Consider the following 19,262-nt stretch of genomic DNA (forward strand, 5'->3'; position numbering starts at 1 on the left):
CCATTGTCTTAGCTTTTCCGTGTAGGATATACTATACGGTGCCACCAAAGAATGGGTCACCCAGCTTGAGTGCAACGATTAGCGTTTCTTCGGTGGCCACGAGCCACGCGACTTAATGATTCTGTGAGCACTACATCATTTAGAAGCCGTACGGCGTGTTCCTGAGGTGCGTGAAATTTTTCGCCAGTTTTCTTTCTACCTAATTTTGTATTTGTCCCGAGATTGTAACGTGCAATGCAGCCTAGTTTTTAGGTTAGTATTCAATATTAAACTTCTTTCTTGAACAATACTGTATGTTTATCTAATATGTGAGTAGAGTCGCTTATATAAAATGTGGCTGCATCTTATTGTTTTCTTTTGTGTCTTTGGTGAGCACAGACGAGCCGTTAGTGAAGTAATACTAGCTAGAGCGTTCGCAGCTACCTTAACATACTGTTAAAATAGAAAGTTCCCGAACTACTCACGATAACTTTTAGCCCATCACGTTTCACTTGAGCCGATAAAGTGATAATCTGTAAGTAAAGGTGCCTGCTCTATCACCTAAATGGGACCACAGGAACGACCCGAATATGGTCAGGCCACGAGGTGTTCAGATGCCACTCGAAGTAGTGCGCAGTGTTTTTTCAAACTTGATTACAGATTTCGGACGTTGTTGGGCGTTGTTGAAGCCTTGAAGGGGTTTACAGTTATTTTTACACTTGGCACTGTGCTTTTTTGGTACTGCTTTGCCCATTGTTCGCTCGATGCACTGTCTCCCAAAGAGGGCTCAATTCATTCTACTAGCTACGTTACCATCAGATTTTGAACATATTTGAACACAGTGCACGGCTACGCGAAAACATAAGAAGAAGAAACAAACAGCAGCGCGGCGGTTTGTTCCTTCTCTTGTGTCCACGTATTCGTGCGCTGTGTTTAAATACTGTCAGCAACTGCCCAACTTTCAGTCCTTCTACTATTAGATTTCTTGTTTATAAGGTGTAGCAATATTCGGCAACTCGTCACGTTCACTGATGTTACATTGTTACAATGTTTTCTATTACAAAGCTAAATTGTTACCTTAGATCGCGGTTAGTGCTACAGCCCTGCGTCAATGGAAGTTTTACGCCTTTTTTTGCAAGTGTGTGATATTGTAAACACGAATCAGTGCTAACCACATTCAACACAATAAACAGACACTGAAGGCACACTGAACACACACTGAACAAAATCATCTTGGCTTTCGACGTAAATGACAAGTCGTGATCGCGTAATTAGAGAGAGAATCACATTGTGCCCATAGAGTTTACCACAAAATTCCCTAGAGGGAAAGGTGGCGCTAGTGAGCTGCTAGATGCAGGAAAATGCCAAAATATGTGAGCTTCAAAATTGACTCAGATTCGTATACCTTCGAAGAGCCGTCTGGCTTCACGTAAAAAAGGTTGATTTCTTACAAAAACAGCTATTTAGTTTTTGTCATTGCACAGAAACGTGCTTTACTGGACACTGGAACCTTCAGCGTCGATGTACATTTTTGCGAAGCCTAAGTAGTAACCAATGGCCACTAAACATGACAGGCAGACGACAAAGCCAGCGCTCCCTCCACCATATTATGTAGTCTGTTTCTTTCTTTCGCCGTTTGTTTCTGCTTCAAGGTGAGCAAACTTTTATTTAAAATATAATACGAGTGGACGAGATCCGCTTATAAACGTGTTGTTTTAGAGAAGCTTTATTTACGCAGCCCTATTCACTTTTGAGCCGAATCTCACTCAACACCAGCCAACACAAGCCTCGCAGACCATCATTCCCAGTGTTCCAAGAGGACCCCATAATAAATTCGCTTACACGAACGCGCCACACTTCCATATAAGTATTTTTGTGAGAAGCGCTATGATTGTATTTGTACCACGTTGCTTTTCGCAGTAATGGTTTGTATCTCAGAATCGCAGTCCTTCACAGCAAAGATGTAGCAGTGTTGTTGGCGTGACGCACAGCAGTTGCATGATTTAAATAAATAAATAAATAAATAAATAAATAAATACATGTGCACAAAAGCAGTGTTAGTGTTGTTTGGAGCATAATAAGGGGCGTATACAAATGAAACTTCTTGCTTGCTGGAATATTCCGCTGACAATCATCTAAGGCATGTCTTTTTTTGTTATCATTAATATGGTACTGAATATCGGGTCAAACAGAGACTGCTGTTTAGACTATACGCATTGGAACAAAATATTCAGCACTTGCTATGCTACTGAAAATATTTGTTTGTTTGTTCCTGGCGGTACATTTAGAGATCATATTGCGACGTGCAGTTAGTTGTTAATATTTATTACGTGTAATATGTATTACCTTCAAGGTTGCTCAGATTGAGTGCGCAGTTTGAATAAATGGCAAATTGCCGGTGACATCCGCGTGTAATATGCCTCACCCTAGAGTCAAAACTGCAGGCCCTTTCTCACTGAAGGTTGGCATCTTCAGTGCAGCGATTCGATCGGCACTGGGGCGAGAAAGAGGAAACGAAACGCGCCTTACATCACGCCTCGTTAAAGCCTACTTCCGTGTTCTTGCCCGTAGCTTTTCTTTCATCTCGTTGCCCCAAACTCACCGGACCGGACAATATGTGCGAGCGTGCGTTTGCAGAGGGTGGGGAACATATTACATCTGCGTTTTACGTCTTTAGGGTTTCATTTCACACGCTCTCTTTATTATACCTCCTTGTTTTATTGCCTCTCGTTCTATGTTTATTATAATTTGTTGCTACTGCACTTGTGCAACTGCACACATGAAGTTGTTGCTACACGGGCTGTTACAGCACGTGTGCAATATCGAAGTCTATGGTTTTCTACTGTTGTTTACCTTCTGCGCTTTTCTGTTTGTTACACCTAACATAACTGCTAGTAAACTCATGCTGATTACATGTTGACCATTCACTATGCTGCATAAGCAATAGCAATTTTCGTGCGTTTTGCGGGACACCTTAGGAGTGATTCTGAGCGAATTCTTTGAAAACGTTCATCAGCATAGATGTCACTGTTTGTTTTCATACTAGTTACTCACTTTTTCCATTACTTCTTGTTGACAACATTGAAGCATAGAGCGGTGTAATAGCGAATATTTGCTTAGCACTTATACAACAGAAATATAATCATGCATGTTTTCATTTGACAATCAACCTTGGCAAATGAACACAGACAGAATACAAGTAAGTTTTTATTTACAGATCCTATTTTTCCCACCATCGGGAAGATTAGCCAGAACTTCCGTTCACCGACTAAACTATCCCAATTTTATGAGGTCATCCTGAAGAAGCGTATACTTCCTCGAAAGCATGACATAAATCATCTTTGAGGAACAGGGCCTAAATTTTCGGTTTAACCGTGGTATCCGTGTCCGTATCCATGTCCGTATCCAAGTCCGTAACCGTATCCACCATAGCCACCGTAACCACCGTGACCATAACCACCGTAACCATAGGACGGGTGCTGGATATGCGTCGAGTACACGAACACGCGGCCTACGGGGTGGTACCCGTAGCCCCCACCATAGCCTCCGTAGCCTCCGTAGCCCCCGCCATAGCCTCCGTAACCACCATATCCGCCATAATACCCTGCCGATACCATGGTAGCAACAAGGGCGATGCAGACCAGTGTGACCTGTGTGAGAGAGAAGGAAAAACGTGATGAAGTGAAAGAACTGGCACCATGTATATGGAAAGAAATGTTTATGATTTAGAATCAAATTTTCGTAATCTTACAACAATTTAGTATACAGAGAATGCACCATAGTGTAAAAATGTGTCGAAATCTTCCGTAAAAAATAAGTATGGTAGTCAGCAATTCAAAACAAAAGGAGCAAGATTATCTAGGCGAAAAATTAGAAAACTAGCAACCAACAATATGCATGCTGCCCTTTTCAAAGTGGATTCTGAAAGCCATGTGCTTTTTTATAGCGATACCCTTGCAGACTCTCGCCCCCCTCCCCATTTCGATTATTTTACAGCACTCTGCATACACATTACAAAACATGAAGCGCCACAGAGATACCGACACAATGTACACACCAGCTTGCCGACACAGAGAACATAATTTCTATGTCAGCTCCACCAATAATTACCTTACCACAAGCCGCCATTGGGCATGGCATCTCTGTTACATCAATAAAACAGTCGTTGATCTCATGACGTCATTTAATGGTGAGCCTTTCTCACTACATGTACACTGTTCTAGAGCTCAGCTTCATTGGAACGCTGATTTCAATGAAAAGGCAGGGATGTTAACCATGGCACATGCCTGGTTTGCTACCTTACACTGGGGGATTCGGAAGGGAGAGTATAACGATGAGAGAGAGAAGGAAAGAGAAGAAAAAGAGATTCAAAATTGTCAATCAATGGGCAGAAGCGTATGCAGTGGTGGTAGTACACAGAAGTTAAAGGCGTTAACATAGGCCCGTAGTCCTCAACAAGCCAACCGAGGACGAGGACGGTGCTCCAGCAGCATCTTCACAGAGAGTGGCCAATCGCCCAATTGTCGCAATGCGTCAGACAGCTTTGTCTCTCAGAGACATATCGAGGGCAACGGCTTAGCAGACAGTCAATGTCTTCTTTGGTGCCGAAGACGTCACATTCCACACTGTCGTTCAATCCAATGAGGGTTTTATATACTTTTGTGAAGGCAACCCTCAACCAAAGCCGACAAAGGAGCGGAGCTTCACGCCAACGAAGTCCGAATGTAGGTCGAAGTTCCAGTTGAGGGTTTATTTGGTGGAGCCTCGTATTTCTTATGCGCGGGGTGTGTTCTATACTCCAGCAGACATGGACTACGTGCCAGGGGACGAAGTTGCCTTGCAGTGTCTGTCCTTGACAAAGAAATCAGAAGGGTGTGCTCTTCTTGGTTTGATATGCGAGCCGCGTTGTCTGCGGAATCATTGCCACTGATCCCACAATGATGAGGTAGCCACTAAAAATGGACCTCGTGGCCTGTTTCTGTGAAGAAACTTTATACTCTTGGTGAAGAAGCTTGACAACCTTGTAGGTTAAGTGTTCGTGGCAACCTCGTCGAAGGACTGACTGCATGCTCTGCAAGGACGGTTTCGAGTCGGAAAAACGGCCCATTTACTCGATCTCTGGAATGTGTTGTGCTTAAGGGTGCCACGCAAAGCCAGAAGTTTCAAAATCTAAAGCACGACAGTCTAATTTTATCTTTCGGGTAATACGATCGTACAATGCAGTGTTCTCTGCTCAAAATTGAAATTGATTTCATAGATATTCAATTGTCAAGTATACATAGAAGTAGGTGCGCTCACATATATAGCAAGGCCAGCGTTCACAGCCAAATACGCAGTGACCATTCGGTGTCATCATGAACCGTCCATTGAAGCAAATAATCACTGATCACGCACCGCAAAGCAATACATCACAGACAGACAGCAAAACTTTTGAGCAATAAGAACGCCAACGTTCTCATGAAGTAAAGCTAACAAGCAGTTGTAATTAAGAGGGGGACGTTTGGGAAGAATGAACAGTCGGTAATGATACGAGCATGTGCAACATTTCTTTCTCAACCACTACAGGCTTGTATAAAGCAACTTGGAATCAATTCCAGTTTAAAACATTCATGAAACAGGACTACTTATCTTCGTCGCGCTTCACCTGCAGGGGTCGCGTAACGGTTAGACAACTCTACTGCTCAGCCAAAGGTCATGGGATCTATTTACACCAATGCAGCCGCATCCCGATAGAAGCAGTGAGCTAGAGGCCCTGTCACTTCAAATTAGGCACAACTTGAAGAACCCTGGTTGTTCGGAATTTACAAAACTCTTCACTATGACATTCTTCATAACCATGTTGGGGATGTTGAACTCAAACTAATGAATAATTATGTTATCGTTTAAAATTCCCAAAGCTGACGAAGATTACCATAAAGATAAATGACTGAAAAACGAGTTCGCTTCTCAACTTACCATGGACTTCATGCTTTCGAATTGAGGTTTGGCGCTTTCGAGATCTAGTGCTCAGGGTACGTTTGCAGCGACGTGGTGGCCAGTAGTGCACGCCATGTGCGGAGTGGAGGGCGCTTTTAAATCATCGGTCAGACCGTTGGGAGTCGCGCGGACGCTGACCATGCAAGGCGGGGCGAGGGCGTAAAGAAAAAGAGAAACGAAAAGAAAAAAGAGGTCACAACGGAACTCACGCAATCCTAAAAGAAATACATGAGAAAGTGCAAGACGCGTGCCTTCACGGAAACAATGGTCAGAGTAAAACCGGGCGCCGATTGCCCCCCCGAGTGGGACCACACCTGTTCTCCGCAAGTATTTCACGATTGTTATCGACTGTGTGCGCTTGTGGTACACTTGTGATAGCGCTCGAGGCAGCCTTCGTAACTCCGAAGCAAGAAAGAACGGGCAGGAAAAAAATGTCCCGCCTGCAATGTTCAGTCACGGTTACTTATCAACCGTTCAAGTGAAACGTTTAGGTGACTCTGTTTACGCTTGTCTACATTTTTTCTTCGGGTGGGAGGGGGTGGGGCAAGAAAATATGACAAACTGGAATGTGTAATCACAGAGCGCTTGTTCTTTTTTATTTCGTTTTTACGAAAATGCCTTCATGTTTTTTGCATTTTTTTTCTATGCGATAAGAGTAAGACCTCGCTAAGCAGCTTGAGCCGCCATTACCCAGTGCCGCGCGAAGTTTTCCAGCGCTGTTTAATGAGCAAGTGAGCATACTTATCCCTCATTCTGCTATAGAGTTGTACAGGTGTGCGAAACTCCGTGATTAAAAGTAGACTCCGGTGTGATTACGTAAGTGAAGAAACAGGAATGGGAAATGCTGCGAGGCGTAAGCTGCGTAGCTTCTACTCCGTACCTGGAGCTACAGCGTGGCAGCTTGGGCTAATTGGCAGGACATGACGATTGCTATAGTGCGAGCTTAGAGTGACGACAACGGGACCAGAAGACGAGCCCTCGTCCTGTTGTCCCTTTGTCGTCGTAGTGACCTCGTGCTATAACAACGTCATGAAGATACAGGCCCGGCAAGATGGCGTGGTTCGCCGGTGTTCGAAGAAATCCAGCTTTCATGCGCTTACGTTTATTTCACGCGTCTTGGAAGCTCTCGTGAGTCCCCTGCAACGGTTTCGACTTTGAAACAACAAAATCCATGATAGTATTGCAAAAACTAATTGGTCGTCACTTGTTCCAAAACGTTTAAGATGATTACATCATATCGCGAATAACTTGGCCAGTGCTAAGGCACGTCACGTAGTCCTAGACAATCGTTTCAATGAATGAGGGTTCTGTCATTAGAGAGCCTGAGGTATAGTCAGGCTTATTTGGTCAAAAAGTGGGAACATTTATTGTGTCTGAAAGAGAGGTATTCTTAGCGACACAAGGGGCTCTGTGGGTACAGAAATACAAATTTGGAAAGATTTCTTGTGGCTTTTCATGTGTTCCTGCTATTTGAAGCTGATAAGTTGCCAGTCAGAAACTTTTCGTATGACCACGCAGACTCTTATACAGTCGTACCACGGGAGCTCTTGTCGTCGTCATCTTAGTACTGGCGGTAGTTCAAGTAGTAGTAGTTGTGGTTGTTGTTCTGGTTAAAGCAGTAGAAGCATTTGTCGTTCCACATCATGCATGACTACGTGTGACTTCTTAGATTTATATAATCCAGTGAAACTTATTTAATAAATGTTATTTAGCCTTGTGACCTGAAGAACATCATACAACCATCTTAGGAAAGCCCTTTTTTCTTGCATTCCACCAAGGCTAACAAACAATTTGTTTCACATTTTTCTCTCATCCCCAGCACTTTTCAGCTTGAATGCAGGTCGCATCCTTAATAAGTTGCAGAGAATGATACTTATTAATCATTCTTTTGCTGGAGTGTTCTCACTGTGTCTTTTTCGGCTAATCAATGATCGATCAACCAGCAACAAAAGCATGGACATGTATGCAAATGCTGCGCGTGGCTGAAATTCCAAATGTCAGTGATAACCAGTAGACAAGCTATCAATGACTAGCCGATTATTGATCAATCACCAGTGAGTTCTATAAAATGCTTGTATATCCTCAGCCTTAATGAAACGCACGAGTGAAACCTTTCGATAACAAAGTGCTAGCTGATGTATAGAAGCAAGGTATGGAATCGGGCTATAGTTGGCATTGCATGTTTTTTACAGCTGAAGCGCAGAAAAAGTATACAACGCACGAAGACGACAACGATAGCACGTGTCCTCGTTGTACCCTTTGTCCGATGTATACCATTTTTGCGCTTCATCTTCAAAAAAAAAAAACTATAAGTAATCGATGGTCGATCAATAACCGATACATTATATAAAAAGCTTGAGTGAATGTCACCTGCTCCGAGAATTGCATGACCACTAGGCTGTGCTTCCCATTGAATGATTTATCAATAACGCATACAATGATGAAAATGGTTAGTAGTACTATGTATTTTATAAAATTGCCAGCTAGCCTGAAAAGGGAAGTGGTAGCAAGAGTGAGGTGAAGGAGAAGTTTACAGGGTAAAAAATAGCATAAGCCTCATAAAATATAGCAGGAGCGAGAAACAAAGGCAGGGTGAGAAGGAGGAGAACGAAAAACGAGGGTAGTGTTACCAACTCAGCTGCTTCCTCAATCTTGGGAGCAGAGGGGAGACGCACATTTTGTTCTTATTTGTTTGCTGTACGTTGTATTATAAATTTACACAATGCGTTTGTCCAAAATATGGAGACCACTAGAAAGGGTGACATGCTTAAAAACTACACCTAGGGGGGGGGGGGGGCAGGTGACAATACTCTAGGCTTCAAGGTAGTTATTTCGATTATTTCGGCCGAAACTAACTTGGACAAGCGGCAGTGGACAAGCATTTCTCGTACGACGGAAGTAATGAAGTGGACCCACTCTGCATGTGTGTGCATGTGCTGTTTTGCGACGCGATCAAACCGATCGGGCACAGCGCACTTTTATGAACATAACCGATCTGGCCACCCATCGAGAGGCCATTATTACACTGTTTTTATTGGTGTTCTTACTTATCTTGTCTAAGTACTCGTCACTTTTCTCTTCACGTTCTCTGTCTTCCCTTCTCCCGAAACAATAGGCAGGCTTTGCACCTTTCTATTAACAATTACCAGCCTGATATATCTCCTTCTCTTCTGCGTAATTTTTGTGCGCAGTAATAAATTATGTGCTATATTTGTTTACTGTTTTCTCTTTACTTTTCAATCTTGCCCCTCGTGTGCCTTTGTGTAGGGTCGCAAACCGTTTTTCCTGAGCTAATTAGCCTCTCTGCCTTTCCTTCTCCCCTATTCTTCATATATCTCGGCCAAAAAGAGGCCACTATACTACAGTACTCAAGACTAGGAGTGGCTTTCAAAAAACCGTATTCATTTCGCATAAGGGTGGCTCACAAAGCTCTTTGTGACGGCGACGCTACCGAAAAAACATTGCGACATATCTTCTCCGACTGTCCTCACAACGCCGTGCATACGGGATTCCTCTCCTTCACTCGTCTTGTCAACAGAACGGTGACACTAGAAACTATTCGTCAATGTCATCCTGAAAAGTCGTTGAGAATTCAAGCAAACAAAGCATTGCTAATATTCCATATTCTTAAGGACAATATACTTGCACCAGCGTATGTAGACTGTGATGCCGTGTGCCACCAGAGACAGCCGTTCTGCGCTGTGAAGTTGTATGTGTGCGCGTGTGCTCCCCTTCCTCTTTCAATCTAACCCTTTTCTTCCTTCGGTGCAGGCTAGCATACTGGTTATGTCAAGCTGGTTAACATCCCCACCCTTCCTTTCGCTTGCTTTCCTTTCACTTCCTTCCATAAATGTATTTTTAAGAGAGTTGCTGAACTGGGTGGAATAGTGGTTGTGAATATAAAAGAAGTTGAGTAATGGGTGCTAAGTTATGAGACATGCTTAATTTCATGGTTGTGACATTGCATGTCAAGGAGTAAACCATGCAAAACTTTAATTATTCTTATTCCCGCAATTTGTGGCAATGTTCGTAGTAGCCAGGATTTCCTTTTTGCGTCAATATCGCCTTCTTAACTACACTCTCACTTCACGTCCTTCTTTGATCGGATTATCTCGATAATCTTTACAACTTCGATGCGATAAGCGTTCACCCCGTTGGCCTTAATCAGCTCAACCTCTCTTTGTCGGCAAGCGGCGGCACCGCCAAGCTCATAATTAAATTCTCCCCATCCAAACGCTTCTAAGCTTTTTGGTGGCAACAAAGTTTTCACTTGCACTCTTGTTACTCTGGCTAGCTACTTGGTTCTTTGATCAGCTGCAGCTCTTTATACATTGTGTCGTTCTTGAGAAGGTGCTCCTATACCGATTTTGAACATCAGAATTGGAAAGGTTGTTATTTTCTAAAGAAATTTTTAGGGTTTCGTCGGGCGAAGAGCTGCATCATACAGCTTGAATTTGCTTGAAGTCCCTCACAAGGCAGCAGTAACATCAAAACTAGCATACATACGCGCCTTCTGTATAAATTCAGAAAAAATACACAATTTTATAGGAATAAAAAAATGAAACACATTCAACAACCCTTACAAACACATGATATTTATTAATATGGAAATGTAATGCACTTAGCCAGAGCAAATGTCAAAATGCATTGCTATACATAAAATGAAGGGGCAGTTACAACGCTGAAAATCACTAGTATAAACATGGCGGTGATGTATAATAGTATAATACTCTGGGGCCGAATTCACAAAACTTTCTCTTTGGCTACGCATTTTCTTAGCCAAAAGTTCTCTTATCTGGAGGGATTACTATAGCGCGGGTATGAATTTAACTTATTCGGCACTTAAGAAGGCAAGGAGGACACACGATAGCTGATGAAACGACAAGGAAAGAAAGAAGTGTGTGCCGATAATATCAAGGTAGCACGCAAAGCGTCTAGCATCGAGAGTATACGATGACAGCCAATGATTTGCTGCATCTAAGTTTCAGTTCCGCGAGCGTCTGCTACAGCGCTTACGGGATGCCGCGTACGTTGTAATAGGCGTTTTGGCGGGCTGTGCAAAGCCAAGCACTCGCCTTTCATCAACGACTGCAGCTAAAAACGAAATTGCTCGATGGCCTTAAGTCATCGAGCAATCCATGGACTATCTCGCCAAGTACAAGTAAACAACACTCCAGGTGTACCACATAAATGAAACCACACATAAATCGATGCATGCAATGTTTGAAAATGTGCCTCGAATGTCTTCCCCTATTTAACGCGACCAGTTACCTTACATTTCATTGAAGCTGCGCTGCTACTTAACTAATTCGGTGCAATCTAGCATGGTATAGTGGTGAACGTAAGGGTGTTTTGTACCTATAGTCAAAGGTAGCCTTTGTTACAATATTCTTATTACAAGACACATGAGCGACTTTGGTGCCTGCAGACGAATTGTGCGGAAATAGATAACAGCAGTAATCAAATGAAATTGTGAGCGCAATTTCGCTGGTTCCATGCACCGCAGCATTTTTATAAAGCCGGAATGCGAGAACGTGCATACGATTACGCTTAGGTATATGTCTACGTAAAATGAGGGAGACTCGTCGGGAGGTGTCTCAGTGCTAATGCTTTTCACAAAACACGGTGCAAATATTTCGCCCAGCGTTGTTTGAGTGCGCAAAGCAAGGGACGTGTATACGAGTCGTGAGGTCGAGAGACGTTATCACACGTGCGAAAAGGATGAAAAGAGAGAGAGACTCTCGTTTCGGCTTCGCGAAAGCTTGAAATTGATAGATAATAAAGACAATTTTCTGGCCCAGCAGACGTCAGGGAAAGTCTCCGCAAAACAGGGTCAGATGCTCGGAGAGCATAAAAAAGTGGAGTACGCGTTATATGAGAGTGGCAGCCACTCAGAAAGCGAGATGAAGTGTGACTGTCCTTAGGTGTGAGAATCAATGCTAATTAAGAGAGTTGAGTTAATGAGCCAAAACTTTCCTAAATAACGATAATGAAAGCAAACCGAGCATTCATCTAGTGAAAGTGACACTAGTGACAGTGAACTCATAATAGTTGATTAGCGTTGTCACAGGCCGATATATATTTTTATTTTCTTATCTATATTTGGAAAACTATGAGAAGGTAGCGTACGTTAGAGCCGGCTATCCCAACGTCATGACAGTAATGTATAAGAATAAATAGCGCACGGTTATACAATCACACGTGGTGGTTTCTATCTTCTAGTAACCTTGGGAAAACGCATTCTAACTATTTTTTCTATTTTTGACAAAGTTTCACGGGACGTTTTTGCATTTGGCTTCATTCGAAGGAATGACGATATATCAGCAATAAGGTGAACGCAAGCACTGCTGCAGTGGACGAGCGGTTACAGCGCTCAACTACAATCTAGGAGGTACTTGGTTCGATTCGCAGAATCACTGAGCACTTTTTTTTTTCAAGAGGTTGCCCGGCCTGACATTATGCGTGGTGGCGGGTACTAATTTTTTGAGAAGTAGGCTTTCGCACTTGCTTCTTTCACTCCCTTTTGTTCCAAAAGCGCTGTACTGTGCTCCTTCAAAAATTAAACAATTCAGGGTTCATAATTTTCTCCTCCATCCTCTCTTATCGCAAAAGTGTCCAGTGCTGAAATACCAATATCATACCTGGTATATTACTTTTCACGTGTTTGGATATTCGACCAGCAATCAGTCTTCACGGTGTTTTGAAGAAAATCTACACATGCAGTGAGCTAACTGCTTGCAGCCAAGTTGACTGCCTTTGTAGGGACACGCTTTCGTGCTAATTTGGTGGGCATCATCACATGCAGCAAGACCAAAGAGCACGGACAGTTAGAGCTGATGCAAACAGAGTGATTAGTTTGTGTCTTCTCTCCTGCTATTTGTCATGCTGCACGCTTCAGTGTAATGTCGCTGTCAATGGTTAAAATGAACTATAGCAGTTAATCGAGTTCTGCTGAGAGGGTCCCGTATTGTCCAGAATGGAACAGAACAATGGCAATTTGATTTGTGTGATAAAGAGATACCCTGCTTTTGGCTACTAGAATAAATTTCTAAACTGAAGTTTATTTTTTATTAACAACAGTTCCAGTGCAGATGAAAGGTGCATGGACAAAAATCGTGTATTCAGCTTGACTAGGTTTGTGACCTTAATTGTAATTGCGAACCGGTATCACAGTATGCATAAATATCACACACATATACAACCACGGGTGATAGCTTGCTTATTCTGATTAAAATTGAAAGGTTGAGATTGACATATTCAACCAATGCATACATACATACATACATACATACATACATACATACATACATACATACATACATACTTACATACATACATACATACATACATACATACATACATACATACATACATACATACATACATACATACTTACATACTTACATACATACATACATACATACATACATACATACATACATACATACATACATACACTCAGGTGTAAATATTAAAATGAATGGCTATAAAACAACAGTTCTAATACACTCACTTAGAATATACTACAGAAAGTAACTTACGAGAGATATCCACCGGCACTGTTATGTCTGAACACGGTGTTTCTCGAATTATCTCGCAAAAGCTTGATGCATAGTTTTCTACTGCTGCCCAGTGACAAGCAGTTTTTATAAAAAACACAAGAATAAAGCCCTTGACATTGTCATGCTAAAGAAAAGGGCTGTGCATCAATATTTTGTAAAAGTCTGCAATATCACTCTGTTTATTTACATAGCTTGGCTCATTCACAACCCACTAACAAAGCATGTTAGGACACTTGGGCTGAAAGTTGACACAGCACAAGTAAATTCTAGACAAAACATGAATAATACAATTATAAGCTACTAAGCTCCTTGGTGCAAACAGTGTTTATATTGACAGCTATAGGTGCCATTTCGTTTCCCCAAAACACTTCTCAAAAGTAGAATCAACTTTATTTAGCTAAAAGTTTCTATTGTGGCGCATCGTGGTGGCTCAACGGTGGGAGCGACTCTTTCGGCCAAGAAAACAAAGACCAATTATTTTTCCAGTTCGTGAATTCACCCCATGCTAGCATTGAGGCAGCTGGTAAAAGTGCTTTTGGAGAGAAGAAACCACCACATTCCCACCAGTTGTGGCCTTGGGTAGCTACTTCACTTGGACAAAAATGATGAAAAACAATCCTCAAGAAGACTTCAAAGTTTGCACATCAACACAGTTCCCATACAGCTGTCTATTGGTCTGCTTGAAAAATATTGAGTTTACTGGTGGGCAAAGACTGTACACTATGTGAGGTGGTGCTCCAGTGCACTGCATGTACGTCTTGCTGCTGGCCTCAACTGCGATGTTGCTCAGCACATATGTGTAAAATAACAACTAATAATATGCCGCTGCAAAGTAATTATGTGTCATTTGCCTGAAACAGGGACCACAATAAAAGAACATAACAACATTTGCCTTCACAAAGTTCAAAAAATGTAAATAAATTTCCACAGAGTTTTCACAGTTCATCTGAGGATAGTATTATTGATTGTAAACACATTCTTACTTCCACTAACAAACTATTTTAAGATGCCAGATTCAATATTAGAGTATACCAGCACTTTTGTAGGGCTAAACAATTGTACAGGCACCTAGAAAAACACAAGTGAATGCATGGTATAGCTACATATAAAAATAAGTACTTTTATTTCTAGTCTGAGTAGAGCTGCATAGATGATAAGTCACTTGCATTACATTATGAACAAACCTATCCGAGCAAAGTATACATTTAAAAAGTTACACCTACACAGTAGAAAAGTAGACTGTTGAAGGACGGACAGGCAGTGGGATAATACCCAAGCACTAAAATCTTCTGTTAAGATATACTAGGAGTAGTGATGATCTACTTCCTTCCAAATAAAATAATCCACATAGATTCACTTCCCAGAGCTTATACACTCATGGCATCATTGGTGCTATACTAATGAGTGTACACTGAGGGATTACATCGACTAAGTACATGATTACTGCATCCATGGGTTTACTTCTTGTACTACAAAAAATGCAGACACAGTTACCATTGGCGACCATGGATGCTGTGATTTCTGGCATGTAAATGTAGAGGCACGAAGGCACTTAACACACATGTCAAAAACTTCAGCTCAAAAATATTTGCCCACTAACACTACAGCAGCTTTTAAATTAGTGTCATAGTTTGGTATCTTCCATGCAAAATTTAAATAATTTTGAATGCAAGCAAATGAACTGCGGAATAGTGCGCTGCTAAGAAGTTAAGCAGCAGCTGCTCCTGACATCACAATGTGCTCTTTCTGCTGTTGTAAACTTTGAGCAGGAGAACAGTCACTGGCAGTCCCTTTATACTTGTTGGTCTTCTGTGCTCTGTTCTTGATACACGGTACATGACCGTGGAGCACCAAACCCCTTGTTACTGCTGGAACTTAGAAAAATACGGATCATTGTTACAACCATGCTACATGCAAGAGTGTATAGTTGTCAATTATGTGCTCATATTTACAGATATTGTATTTTCAGAAGCCAATGACAAGCCTCAACACACACACACATAAACAGTGAAGACTGAAAATATATTTAATATGATACAAGAGCAAAACTACAATGTTATAGATGAAAGCATGAAACTTCTGCCAGACATAAAAAGCCAATAAAGTTTCTTCTATTTTGACTTTACACTAGGTGCGAGAAACAGACCACAAATAATTTCACTAAGAAATACAAGTTAGACTGCATTCCAACGCAACAGCCAATGTTCCTAACTTTAAGGCTGTCTAACATAGCCAGCTCACCGTACTGCGTATAGGAGCAAATGGGCAGTCTAGAAGACACAAAGAACTTGTGGATTATGAGTGTGTTTGTTGCTGACATCTATTATTATAAATGAAGAAAACCTTTCAAAAATGCACTTCATCAGGGGAAATAATCATACGCAACAAACACAACGGGCTCCTACAGGTGCCACCAACACTCACCATTATTGTTGATACCAGTGTCTTGCCGGATGGATATGCTGCGTCCTGCACAGAACACCAAAGGAGCGCTCCATGACCTGGATTGCATGTGTGCTAGCTGCATCGCTTTGCTGCTGAAATAGGCTAGCCACAGACAGAGAAATGAGAAGCCATGGCTTTGAAACACACTGAACGTCACCTTTAGAGATCAACAATGCATACTTAGGTCAGGTACAATTGTAGAAAAATATATATCACTATGCAATTGTGGTGAACATGTTCGGCTGAAACATAAGCAACAGCACTGAGAGAGAAAAAGCTACATTAGGTAAAAGATGCAGTTACTGGCCCTATGTCATCTGAAGCTTCTTCAATAGGTCTTTCGCCTTACAAGTTGTGAACAGCCAGGCAATTTTCACCCACTTGCTATTTCCTTTCAGAGCACTTGATCCACAGAGGGAGTCACAAGCTCGAGAGCTCAATAAGGAATCAAAGTATTTGTGCTCGTATCAAAGCACAAGCTTTTGAGCCTCACATTATTGGGGTTTCATTCATAAGCTGCAGGCTTTCAGCTTTCAACATTCTCAATTATCTTGCAATTTAGTTCTATAAATGTTGAATAAGAATTATGTGTAGGAATATTACAGGTATCCACTGAAAGCAACCATGCTTGGGTTTTCAATTTGTGCACAGTAAGTGGTGTTCACGTAATCGTATGTATTAAAGAAAAACTAACCTTGCAGCCAGCCGTTAGGCAGTTTTGTGCGCTCGAAGCTCCCAAGCAGATTGCAGTCCTTCCAGATGAGGCTGCCATGCATGCTTCCACGCCCCATCCGCTGAATGATAACAGTTCCAGCAGTGACATAGGCTTGCATAGTTAGGGAAAACGCGTCCTTCCTATTTTTGTACAGGTGCTCCAAGTAATAATGAGGATTGATGTGCCAGAATGTTCAACCGATGAATCACAGGACCTTAACAAACCAATCTCTGCGATCTGTGAAGAGCCAAAAACGAGATATTTAAAAACAATCATTAAAGCACTCACTTCTAATACTTATTTGAGGAAGCTATCACTTCGTTAATGTGACCAAAATCTGCTATAATCACTTTGAAATAAACTGAAGCCTCATGTAAAATTTACGTACCGCAATATATATGTCCTACTGAAGTATAGTACTAGCACAGTGGTAATCGTCTATAGAACTAATTTTCCAAAATAACATAAATTTTTTAGGTGCAACCTGTCTTCTGAAAAATAAATTCACATTAACTTTGCAACTATCAAACGAGGTCAATCGACAGGCCCAACCTCATAATGAAACAAGAGCTCACTTGTATCAAATCACAAAAAACTTTTTATGTATTTGCTCCATATTATATGTATGTATATAACAGTAGTATTATATTTTTCATGCTTCAACTTACCATAGAGAAACATTACATCTGATGGGCTTAAAAACTTGCACACGTTATAGAACTGCGTGAATTATAGTACTGGTGAAATTTAGTTCTGCAAGGTGAACTCACCGATGGCAGCATTTAGTAGCCGTCGGTGTCATGAGGAACCAAGTACGGCCAACAGGCAAAGGGCATCTGCAGACTGGAAGCTGCCAATGACAGCAATGAAGGGCTGGCCAGGCGTGCACGTCCATTGATAAAGTGTAAAAACTGGCCATGACCGGCTGTTGTCAAGGCTCTAGTGCCGTGAAAAACGATGGCCAGACGAACTCGGAAACCTGTAGTTAGGCGATATTGGCCAACAACTTCATCCAAAGCAAGGCACCGGTGAAATCTTTGCTTTTTCTGGGGGCCGAAGGGAAGCTTGACGTTCACGGGCTCTCGCTGCCACATAGAACTCTCAAGTTGTTACCGAAGAACAGTCTAGGCGCGCTTCCAAAGTAACACGATCCACAACAGAATGTAGCATCTCGCAGTTTTGGTTGATCACATCACAGCGCTAGGACTATGGTTATCACAAAAAGGAGAAGTGACGACTTAATAAACAAAAGCGCCAAGCTGCCCCACCACAACTTCGCCGGGCAAAACAGTTATCAACGCTGTCTTTCAATTTTCGGTCACACGAGCACAGCTTGTTCACAAGTCTTGGAACGTCAACACAGCACCACTGTTCACAACGAACATCGTTTCACTCCCGAACAGTACATTGCTCTCAAGTAAATAGAAGTGTTCGGGCTAACTAGTGGCGAAGCAAGAACCGAGCGCGTAGTTCATACGTTTCCGTACGTACTTGGGGTCACTCAAGTGACGTGTCAAAACGCTGTCAATCCAAAATGTCGCACAGCACCCAACTGAGAAACTGGAAAGTCAAGCGAACGAACTGTTACAGGCACACAAACACACATTGCAGGCTTCTCGAGTGCTAGTTGCCGTCGATACATCGACGCCGATCCCCGCTTGATAACCACACCGACGCACAGGCTTCGCTGCGCTTCACCGTACACCATTGCACTGCCACAGCTTTCCGCACTGCTCACACGCGCTGAAAGAGCTGCTGTAATCACAACACATCCGGTCAAACGCTGAAGTAACTCGTGCGAGAAGCATTTGCTGAAAGTCGCACCGACCGATATGCTGTTTACGACGCCATGTTGTTTTCGACAACTGCACCGCACGTAAGAGAGCTCTTAGAAAGTACTTGCACTATTTTCACGGCGTGAAAAAAATTTATCTTATGTGCGAGGGGGGTGATATGACGAACAGGACAGGCGTGCCAGATGAAAGAAGTGTTTTGGCAACGTCACGGAGTGAGCTGATGTAGAGGGTATTGCTTCACAACCAATCACAAGCTGTGCCTGTCGGCCAAGCCGTCGTCTGCTCGCGTTTGTCGTCTGCTTCGATCAGAGCATGCGACAGGGGATTCGCCTTCGCAACGCTAATATTCTCAGGTCAAGTGGCCGCTGCGTCGCACAAAATACATGTCAGTGGCTCGCTCTACCTTTGAATGATGTTCGTGCGCCAAGTTGAATGGCTGGTAATTGACGCAGGGATGAATTCAGCCAAGGTTTGCTCCAGAATCGTGAGGGTTTGCATATTTTCGGTGTCATACAAAGTTACTAGGGTCATTTTATTCCGATTGCTTGCCATATTATCATGGTCCATATCGGTGTCTGAACAGTGAGGGTGAAGATGCATGATTTGTTTGTAGTTCCATGCGTAATCACGCGCACCCCTAATAGGCTTTGGTTTACAAAGTACGCTTTGTTCCAGATCGTCCCAAAGTGTATCGACAGCTGTATTTCAGAGATCGCAACCATTGGACAGTTAGAGCCAATGAAAGTACACTAGAGCAAAAACTTTATGAACCACTCACTGAAAACTTCC

The 19,262-nt window shown here is 42.3% G+C and overlaps 2 protein-coding genes across 3 annotated transcripts; both read right to left on the reverse strand.

The window, feature by feature from the left end:
• Window positions 1-3,173: 3,173 nt before the first annotated feature.
• Window positions 3,174-6,090, reverse strand: LOC142814175 (uncharacterized). Its single transcript, XM_075892202.1, has 2 exons — window positions 5,935-6,090; window positions 3,174-3,629 (listed from the first exon to the last, which is right to left on the reverse strand). Exons 1-2 carry the CDS (start codon window positions 5,944-5,946, stop codon window positions 3,348-3,350), a joined length of 294 nt encoding a protein of 97 aa, XP_075748317.1. The 5' UTR covers window positions 5,947-6,090; the 3' UTR covers window positions 3,174-3,347.
• A 4,444-nt stretch (window positions 6,091-10,534) lies between these two features.
• LOC142814174 (uncharacterized) lies at window positions 10,535-18,583 on the reverse strand. Of its 2 annotated transcripts, XM_075892200.1 has the most exons (4): window positions 17,448-18,583; window positions 16,657-16,914; window positions 15,942-16,064; window positions 10,535-15,391 (listed from the first exon to the last, which is right to left on the reverse strand). In XM_075892200.1, exons 2-4 carry the CDS (start codon window positions 16,793-16,795, stop codon window positions 15,225-15,227), a joined length of 429 nt encoding a protein of 142 aa, XP_075748315.1. In that variant the 5' UTR covers window positions 16,796-16,914; window positions 17,448-18,583; the 3' UTR covers window positions 10,535-15,224. The 2 variants fall into 2 exon arrangements, with proteins under 2 accessions (XP_075748315.1, XP_075748316.1); XM_075892201.1 differs by having other exon boundaries at window positions 15,942-15,986; window positions 16,657-18,583.
• Window positions 18,584-19,262: the final 679 nt, after the last annotated feature.

The sequence above is a fragment of the Rhipicephalus microplus genome, chromosome 4 (assembly GCF_043290135.1).
Source record: "Rhipicephalus microplus isolate Deutch F79 chromosome 4, USDA_Rmic, whole genome shotgun sequence".
In the NCBI taxonomy this organism is placed as follows: domain Eukaryota; kingdom Metazoa; phylum Arthropoda; class Arachnida; order Ixodida; family Ixodidae; genus Rhipicephalus; species Rhipicephalus microplus.